Here is a 9,701-nt window from a genome sequence, read left to right as displayed (position 1 = left end):
TCGTTCACTTACACGGAAGCTTGGATAAGTTCCCTATCAAAAGTCCAGACCTATTCTGTACAAAAAGCCACTTTGCATTTACAAACGGCAACCGATTTAGGTTTCACTGGTTTTCACTGGTTTTCGCTCGCCATGACTTCAGAATATCGTCCTTAACCTAGTTTGAAATATATGGTTTTGTAAACTCCATAATCCAAAGCTCTGCCGCCTGCGAGAGCTTGCGACGGAGCTATCCTAATTCTTTTCTCATCCATTCAAGTTTCGTGTATATTCGCCTGGCGCATTACTGTACAAACGATATCGAAACACCATGATACGACTTCTTAAACTGCCATGTGGCCTTGCTGCCACTCTCTTGGCAACAGTTTGCTTAAATACGGGTCATGCCGTAGCTGGGCCGTCTGTCAATGTTGCCATGAGAGCTGCCTTTCCTGCGCCCCCGTATATCGTTGAGCTTTTGTAGGTTGTTATCCATATATAATAGACTCCGGGATAGTGTGTGGCTAACTATAGTCTAGAGAAGCCGCTGCTGGAGAGAACGCGACGTCTTATTTCCCACTCCTCGACCGTATCGCCGACGGTGCCTTTACAAACGCAAAGACAGATAAGGAACTCTATGAGAAGTTCCTCCAGGTTCTGAAGGAGGATGGCCATATGCAGACCCCCAAGGCGTTATCCACATTTAAACTTGCTCTCTCCATGAGGTCAGCGGCTCCGAGAATAGAGGCGCATTACCAATACTATGATACAGCCGTAACGCCTTCTCTGGGAGCAGCCAGAGCTGACTGTGCTGAATGGATACTCCTTGGTGGAAAGCAGTATTGTTCGGCTTCACTTACGCACGCCGAAGGGCAGATTACAGGAGATTCGTACGTATTCTACATATCTCTAAGTCTGTTCATTTTTATCTAATACAATCCTAGACAATTACGATCGCTCCCATTCGATCGTACTTTGGGTACTGGTTCTGAGGCGATATTATATGCGGATATCACTAAGCCTGAATTCAGCTCTTTTCACAAATCCCTAGTGGATATGGCCCGAAAGGGAGAAGTCACTTATCGGCTTCGATATCGTGTCGATCAAGCTGAAGAACGAGAGCCGCTGCCGGTCGGCGGGTACGGAATAGAACTTCAACTAAAGCGCACGGACTATATCGTCATTGACGATCGCGAGGCCGAAGCTCAGACAGATTCAGCAGACAAACCCGCTCCTACTGATGTTGTACTCGACGGCGAGGAGGAGGTTACTGACTTGAAGCCATTATCGAGTTCCGAATTAGCATCATTAGGACTCAAGGCGGGTTCTTTCATTATGCAAAGCGATGACCCTTTTCAGACCTTAATCAAGTTGACCCAGGATTTCCCCAAGTTCTCGGCCTCAATCGCAGCGCACAATGCTTCAGACGCGTTCGTTAAGGAGCACCGTCATAACCGGGCTTTAGGAGTTCCTGCTGGAATGAATGTCTTTTGGATGAACGGCGTCCAACTCATTGAGCGACAAATTGACCCATTTAGTCTCGTCGACAGCATTCGAAGGGAAAGAAAGCTCATTGAAGGTGTAACGGATTTGGGTCTAACTGGTAAAGAGGCTGTCTCTTTATTGGGGAACCGAGAAGTGACAATAGCTAAGTCCGACGATGAACCTCGTAGATTCGACTGGCGGGACGAAATCGAAGAGGGCCGTGTTATTGTATGGCTAAACAACATCGAGAAAGACAAGCGTTATGCTGATTACCCCAAGAGTCTTATGAGCGTAAGTAGTTATGCATTAATCAAATGTGCCTTACGGTGTAACTAACCAACCATTTTACAGCTCATGCAAAGGACGTACCCGGGGCAGGTCCCTCAGATTCGTAAAGATATTTTCAACCTTATCGCTCCAGTTGACTTCAGCAAACCGGAAGACCTTTCTCTAGTCGTCGAACAACTTCAATCCTTCATTAAGAGACTATTGCCTGTCCGCTTCGGGCTGGTCCCTTTGACGCCGACTAAGGAAGCCGAGGAACGAGCAAAGGTGGTCTACCACCTCCTCGAGAACTATGGGCTAGCTAGCTTGATGTCCTACCTAGAGGCCTGTAGCAAAGGAGGCCATTCCGGGCAAGCAAGTTTCGACAAGGCTATCAAAAATCGATCTCCGAAAGCTGAAGCGACTCCCCTCCCATTCAAGGAGGTCCTCGAGTCAGAACATTATGCCAAGCAAGTTGAACTTTCCAGGCACTGGGTAGAACGACTCAATGCCAACCCTGAAGTGCCTCTATTATTTCTCAATGGATTAGCTATACCCCGGCAGGATAAATGGCTTCAGATGATGAGTATGAGGATGAGTAGTGATCTACAGATAGTCCAACAGGGTATTTTCATGGGCTCGGTCGACGACGAAACATGGATCCCGGGTCTTTTGTTAGAGGGTGCACCAACCCGACGTAATTCCTACATCTTCCCCGAGGGCGATAACACCCTCACTGTCTTAAACGTCAACAAGCTATACTCGGAGCACAAGGATCTATTCGATCAGATTCCTGCCATCGAAGCAAGCGAAGACACGAGCAAGGAAACGTGGGCTACTCTTACTGTTGTCGCTGATCTAAGCTCTCAAGAAGGTCTCCATCTTTTATTGTCGGCTTTATCATTCAGACGTAACAACCCGGGTGTGCGTCTTGATATCATCAATAACCCTCTACCATCCAGTAATGCGCATCAGACCAACGTGTTACTCAAAAAGGATGTTACCAAGTTATTGGAGGTAGAGAATCTTGAAACCCTCGAGCTACTCTTATCAGGGGCAATCGACGTGCGGGATGATGGATACAACGCTGCCTTGTCACGATTTCTTACCGCCGCCGCCATCATCCCAGGCTCCCAGCTGCTTATCCTTAATGGTCGTGTAGTTGGCCCATTTGCTGCTAGCTCGGCATTCAAGGAGAGCGATTTCGACTTGCTTCTCGAATTTGAACAAGGAGCACGAATACTCCCAGTATATAGAGCAGTAGATGCACTAGGTCTAACAGAAAAGATTTCGGGACCTCTAGCCGCCGCGAAACTTACATCAGTCACGGCTTTATCTACCATGTCGGATCTACCCGAGGGGATTTTTGAGTCAGCCCCAACTCTAAGAACAACAATGTATGACCAGTGGAACTCAACTCATACGATGATCGATGTCGGTGATCCTTCTACAGCGAACATCCACTTCGTTTCTATGATCAACCCTGCTAGCGAGGTAGGGCAGAAGTGGGCTGCTATACTCAAAGTTCTATCTCAGCTAGATGGCGTCTACATGCAAATCTTCTTAAATCCGAAGGAGAAGCTCGAAGAGCTTCCTATCAAAAGATTTTACCGATACATATTAGACTCAGCACCGTCTTTTGACGATTCCGGCAAGGTCAGCCCTCTAGGTGCGACTTTCAAAGGACTTCCTTCTGAAGCTCTCCTCAACCTGGGCATGGACGTACCACCTGCTTGGCTAGTAGCAGCAAAATACTCCGTTCATGACTTGGATAATTTGAAGCTAAGTTCCATCAAAGCAGATGTAGATGCCACCTACGAACTCGAGCATATTCTCATTGAAGGCCACTCCCGAGAAAGCACGAGCAGTCCTCCTCGCGGCGTGCAATTATTGCTTGGTACCGAGCTTGACCCCCATTTTGATGACACAATAATCATGTCCAATCTTGGATATTTCCAATTTAAAGCCAATCCTGGCTATTACAATATACATCTCAAAGAAGGGAGAAGCTCGGAGATTTTCGATATCATCAGCGTAGGCGCAAAGGGATATAACGCAGTTCCGGGTGATGAAGGCACCGAAGTTGCTCTTATAGACTTCCAAGGTACGACGTTATACCCACGGCTCCAGAGAAAACCCGGTATGGAACTCGAAGATGTCCTCGAAGAAGGCACGGATACTGGAGGAGATATCCTTTCCCGCGGCCTTAAGTTTGCCGAGGGAATTCTCGGCGGATCAAAGTCGAAGTTGAAATCTGTGTCGGACGAAGTGCATGCTGAGATCAATATCTTCTCCGTCGCAAGCGGTCACCTTTACGAGCGCATGCTCAATATCATGATGGTATCTGTTATGAAGAATACGAACCACACAGTCAAGTTCTGGTTCATTGAGCAATTCCTATCCCCGTCCTTTAAGGATTTCATCCCCCATCTTGCCAAAGAGTACGGTTTCAAATACGAGATGGTTACGTATAAATGGCCACACTGGCTACGCCAGCAAAAGGAAAAGCAACGTGAAATCTGGGGCTACAAGATTCTTTTCCTCGATGTCCTTTTCCCTCTATCTCTCGACAAGGTCATATTCGTCGATGCGGATCAGATTGTGAGAACGGATATGATGGATCTTGTCAATCTCGATCTTGAGGGCGCGCCCTACGGGTTTACGCCTATGTGCGACTCTCGGACCGAGATGGAGGGTTTCCGCTTCTGGAAGCAAGGTTACTGGAAGAATTACCTCCGTGGTAATCCATACCACATCTCGGCTCTCTACGTAGTCGATCTTCGCCGTTTTAGGCAACTCGCAGCCGGCGACAGGCTCAGGCAGCATTATCACCAACTGTCGGCCGACCCGGCTTCTCTCTCCAATCTCGACCAAGACTTGCCCAATCATATGCAATTTGTCATCCCAATCCACAGCTTATCCCAAGAGTGGTTGTGGTGCGAGACGTGGTGCAGTGACGAGAGTCAAAAAGAAGCACGTACCATCGATTTATGCAACAACCCACAAACTAAGGAACCAAAACTAGATCGAGCTAGAAGACAGGTACCAGAGTGGACCGTATACGATGACGAGATTGCGGCGGTAGATCGACGACGGAGAGGTTTAATCACGGACGATGATACGCAGAAGGTGCTTGCGGGTAGTAGCGAAGAGAAGAACACCAAGAGTAGAACGCTTGAAGAGTCCGAACCTAGGACGAAGAAAGATGAACTATAGAATCTCAGGCATACAAGTACTTACATAGAGTAAATGAAACCATTTTGATCAAGTCATCTTAGCTGAACTCCTTTTCCGTGGATACCTAGTAGTTATAGTACTTACCTACTTAAGGATAACTAATCTACAGCGTACATAGCGTACGATCTCCTTCAGCTGGATACGCCGTACATGATGACTATGAATATGGCTTACCGTATAACCCCATTTATTAATGTCGATATCATCAATTAATTGATTAACCCCTTCTAGACTTACTTTACCGAAGCGGGATATCAATTAAAATCACGACTTTTAGCGACGATCTCCGTGGTGTTCCGGCTTGGCAAGCGCACAGGACCGGGATAAGCGAATCCTATGGACAGCAATGGACCCAAAACTATAAGGTAGCAGCCGGCCGGCACCTTTCATATTATATCAGTCTTACATGCTTACATGCACTTTACATACCTACTAGTGCCTATACCCATCTACGCCAGCTTACCCATACCACACTCACCGATCTACCGATCGTTCGAGAGAAAAATAAAACACCTCGACGCAAACATTTTGAAGTTACGCATCGAGTCATTTTTTTAATACTCTTTAGTCTTTTTCTTTTTCTTTCTTTTTTTTTCTTGGAGAGAGGGGGCTGAGTCATGCCAAGCGTATTACCTCACGCCTCTTTCTCCCTCTATCCCGATTCTCCATTTCTTTGCCCGTCGCGCTCCGCTACCTGGGTAATTAGGTAGGGTGGGTAAGGTCGACCACCGACTTACCTCCTGTACCAGAATAGTGCAAGGTAACAAAGGCATTGATTTGGGTACCCACCCAAGCCATTTTCCTAGGTATCTAAGTATTCGAGTACAGAAAATACATACCTACCTACCTAAAGCAGACAGAAATTGGAGAATTGGGAATAGAAACGAAGCAAGGCAGGAAAGAAAGCAAAAGCGAAAAAGAAAAGAAAAGGAAGGAAGGGGAAAAAAGAATGGAGCTCGGCTGCTCGGTGGTAGCGCCGCTAGAGCCGCACAAGCACACGCACACGGTGGTGTTCTTGCACGGGCGCGGCGATACGTCTCAGAACATGGCGGACGCGCTGTTGCGGTGGACGCGGGACTCGCGCGGGCGCACGCTGATAGACGAGTTCCCGTCGGTTCGGTGGGTATTCCCGCAGGCCGAGCCCAGCATCGTCGAGACCACCGGCGAGGAGTGGCCCCAGTGGTTCGACATCTGGAACATCCTCGACATGACCGACAGGGAGGAGCTGCAGGCCCTCGGGCTCAAGGAGAGCGTTGAGAGTGTTAGGCGTATCGTCAGGAGGGAGGCTAGGGCCGTCGGCGGGTACGATCGCGTCGTGCTGGCTGGAATCAGTCAAGGGGGCGCAACAGCGGCGCATGTCCTGTTGCATTTAGGCGCGTTGGAGGATGGTGAGGGAGGCGAAAGCTATGTCGAGAAGAGCGTCGATGCCGATGCGAAGGCGGAAGAGGATAGACCGCCGAAGTTATGCGGGCTCATGGGCTTTTCGGCCTGGTTACCTTTTCCCGGAGGTTCGCTCGACGAGACGAGGGAAGTCTTAGGATTGGAGGAGTTTCTGGATAGCAAGAGCGACGAGCTGGTAAGGAACACGCCGGTATTTGTAGGGCACTGCGAGAATGACCCACTCGTGTTCATCGAGTACGGACAACAGTTACGGGATGGGCTCGAAAGCTTTGGCATGAAGGTCAAGTGGCATGAGTACCCGGACGGGGGACACTGGTTCAACGCGCCGTTCGGGATGGACGATGCGGTGGAGTTTCTAAAGGCGCAGGGAATACCTATGGTGAAGCAATAGCATGGTCATTTCTTTGGGAGGAGTTTGGGATTCGGGGTTGCGAGCGGACGGTGACTTGGAGATTAAAGGATTGAAGAAACTCGGTCCCGTGTTGTCTCGCAGCCCCTTGACGATATTATCATAATTACCTATATATGGATATGATGACTAGGCTTTGTTACGAGTCTAGTATGATTTGACGGATTACGATTTGTGAAATACCAATTGACTAAAAGGGAGTTTATATAAGCCGAAGCATCAACCAGCTCTGACTTTGAAAATTTTGGGTATAGAAATAAGTAGTCGAAATTACTGAAGTAGGTATACAATAACCATCTACTTAACCTACGTACAAGTCATTATCTTCTCATGCAGCCTCTGTCAACGATGTATTGCACTCAACTTCAAGGTTTAGCTATGTATTTAACTTCATTTCATTCGGCGGGTTGTTTATTATGGCCAAGTTCTTTCCTGCCCGAATATGCAGTTTAGTTACTACCTACCGAGATACATACCTGGTACCAAAGTCTAGCCGTAAGCGATTTTCGTTAAGTAATGCAGTGCAGGCTCGGCCTGGTATCCGGGAACCTACCTGCAACGTTATTTGCTGCCCGGCTTATTTATCCGTCCGGAGAAGCCACTACCCTGTACTAGGTGTCCTTACTTTATAGTAGACTTTGAAAGTCGCCACCTCAACCAATCAATTTGGAGTTATAGCTCAGTGGTAGAGGTCAGTAATTCTATCCATTCTATCCTCTGGGCATTGTCACTAACATCCCACAGCGAAGGATTGCAGTTACACGAATATCCTTAGGTCACCGGTTCGATCCCGGTTAGCTCCTCAACTATATCTTTTTGCCATTTTCACAGATTCTGTAGATATACTTCTATTCCATTTTTAAGTCGTGTATTGAATACGATAACTCGTAAAGCAGGACGGTATCGTACGTCGAGTCGCCCGAATAACGAGTATTTGTGACTTATGCATATTTTAGATAATAGATATTGACCCAATAGATACTTAATAACAAACAATCGTCATTATCCTCTTTGGAATATTGCATCATCGGTTGCATAACTTCAAACTACAAGCACTGTCCAGATAGTCGAGGCGGTGTGCTGGTGGCATTGACCACAAGTTTTCATTGGTCAAAATACTTCTGCCCATAGTATGGTTATAGGTATTAATAAATGACAAAAATTTCAGGAGCGGGATTGCCTAAAAGTACTTGACTCATGCCTTTTACCTGACTCAACCTTGCGTAACCCAAAAAGCTCCTTTACACTAATCTTTGGAAACAATACTCTGGAAGTTCCAGATTCAATTTTGCTAGTCAAAATTTTTGCATTCTTTTTTTACACCATTTCCCATGCAATTTTTAGTCTCTACCATTAACATGCATTAATTCACCTTGTCCCCCCCCTTCATCTTATTTTTTAACATCCATATCTTTTACGCAGGTATACTAGCTGAAGTTATTCCCAATTCCCAATCCCCCACTTTCACCCCTCCTTTTTGGATGCCTCATTCATTTACTATCTTCACTTCCACGCTTTTCTGCGACCATTAAACAAAACAATATATTGATTATAGTTGACTTCAATATATTTTGATTTTTGGTCGATGCATCTCTGTCCTCAATCCCTCACATAAAACCCATCAAATAGTTATGCCAGAGATGTAAATATGAGGCGATGGCTTTCCTTGCCGATAATTTTCCGCCCTGTCCGGAGGAATAGCGGGGTAGCTCCGAGCCCCTCCATTTGTTTGTGACGTCTTAAGTTGTAACTAGTAGTGAAGCCGAAATGTGAGCTGTTTAACAACCTTAGAACCCATTATTCTGACGAGAGTGACAAGTACGGATTATATATCCCGATCCAGAGTGCCATCAAGGTTCACGTATCCATCCTAATCTATCAATGACATCTAAAATGGCCGCTTGTATCTTCTGCAAGATCATTAAGGGCAAGTGTCTCCAATCTCATAATGAATGTTACTTGAAGCTATACCGATACATCGATGGCCGATTCATATAATTACTACCATGAGCTTCCATAGTATATAACCAACTAACAATAGATTAGGAGAAATCCCTTGTTTCAAGCTCTTCGAAAGCGACAAGACTCTCGCTTTCCTTGACATTAATCCTTTGAGCAAGGGCCACGCTGTAAGGCATAATTCCGACGAAATCATCATTTATACATGATCCCAAGTGGCTAGTAAACTCACATAACTCTCACATACATACAGCTCGTTATCCCTAAATTCCATGGCGCGAAACTGACCGACATCCCCGACGAACAATTAAGTGAGATTTTACCCGTCGTCAAGAAGCTAGCTACCGCCACTGGCGCCGTAGACTTCAACATCCTACAGAATAACGGTCGCATCGCCCACCAGGTCGTTGACCACGTGAGTTTGATTCATTTCATGTCTATCTACATATTTATATTGCGATCCCTAGGTAGAGAAGTGAGTAACTATGAGACAAGTTGGCTAACCGAATTTATAATTATAGGTTCACTTCCATATGGTAACAACATATCCTCAATCCACCTTCTTCTCATGCGCTCTACTAACGTACTTGCTAGATCCCTAAGCCGAACGAGGCAGAAGGACTTGGAGTAGGCTGGCCTCAGAAGGAGACGGATATGGAAGCCCTCAAGGCTCTCTTCGACGATATCAAGCCTAAAGTGTAACTAGACCAAAATAACTTTAAACTTTAGAAGCTATGGTGTCTCTATAGTTACAAACAAGTTACCTAACTGCTCACCTAAAATAATAGAATCGTTTCCTGAATAAGACAAGATTCACAACCAGAGTCGTTTTATGAACGAGATATTAGGTAATGATGAAACCCCAGCCATCCTATTTCGATGATATGTATACAATGCCTATTCTATGCGAATTTCCCATTCCCATGCACCCGGTCTGAGCTTTTTATTCCTCTACGCTACACCGCCC

General features: G+C 46.3%; 3 protein-coding genes and 1 non-coding gene across 4 annotated transcripts; all 4 read left to right on the top strand.

Moving 5' to 3' along the window:
- Positions 1 to 7: 7 nt before the first annotated feature.
- Positions 8 to 4,988, top strand: GGS22DRAFT_83897 (UDP-glucose:glycoprotein glucosyltransferase). The gene is made up of 4 exons (XM_047968237.1): positions 8 to 459; positions 519 to 869; positions 924 to 1,755; positions 1,816 to 4,988. The coding sequence occupies exons 1-4, from the start codon at positions 311 to 313 to the stop codon at positions 4,942 to 4,944; spliced, it is 4,461 nt and encodes a 1,486-aa protein (XP_047814271.1). The 5' UTR covers positions 8 to 310; the 3' UTR covers positions 4,945 to 4,988.
- Positions 4,989 to 5,378: 390 nt separating this feature from the next.
- Positions 5,379 to 7,001, top strand: GGS22DRAFT_174863 (alpha/beta-hydrolase). Its single transcript, XM_047963168.1, has one exon. It carries the CDS (start codon positions 5,915 to 5,917, stop codon positions 6,755 to 6,757), a length of 843 nt encoding a protein of 280 aa, XP_047814270.1. The 5' UTR covers positions 5,379 to 5,914; the 3' UTR covers positions 6,758 to 7,001.
- Positions 7,002 to 7,443: 442 nt separating this feature from the next.
- Positions 7,444 to 7,578, top strand: GGS22DRAFT_t132. Its single transcript has one exon. It is a non-coding gene; the product is annotated as a tRNA-Arg (tRNA).
- Positions 7,579 to 8,394: 816 nt separating this feature from the next.
- On the top strand, positions 8,395 to 9,573 carry GGS22DRAFT_83859 (HIT domain-containing protein). Its single transcript, XM_047968236.1, has 5 exons — positions 8,395 to 8,702; positions 8,822 to 8,904; positions 8,988 to 9,149; positions 9,256 to 9,270; positions 9,329 to 9,573. Exons 1-5 carry the CDS (start codon positions 8,657 to 8,659, stop codon positions 9,434 to 9,436), a joined length of 414 nt encoding a protein of 137 aa, XP_047814269.1. The 5' UTR covers positions 8,395 to 8,656; the 3' UTR covers positions 9,437 to 9,573.
- The last annotated feature ends 128 nt before the right edge of the window (positions 9,574 to 9,701 follow it).

The sequence above is a fragment of the Annulohypoxylon maeteangense genome, assembly GCF_022496945.1.
Source record: "Annulohypoxylon maeteangense strain CBS 123835 unplaced genomic scaffold GGS22scaffold_26, whole genome shotgun sequence".
Classification (NCBI taxonomy): Eukaryota; Fungi; Ascomycota; class Sordariomycetes; order Xylariales; family Hypoxylaceae; genus Annulohypoxylon; species Annulohypoxylon maeteangense.
The sequence above is the reverse complement of the archived record's forward strand: the minus strand, read 5'-3'. Positions and strand labels throughout refer to the sequence as shown.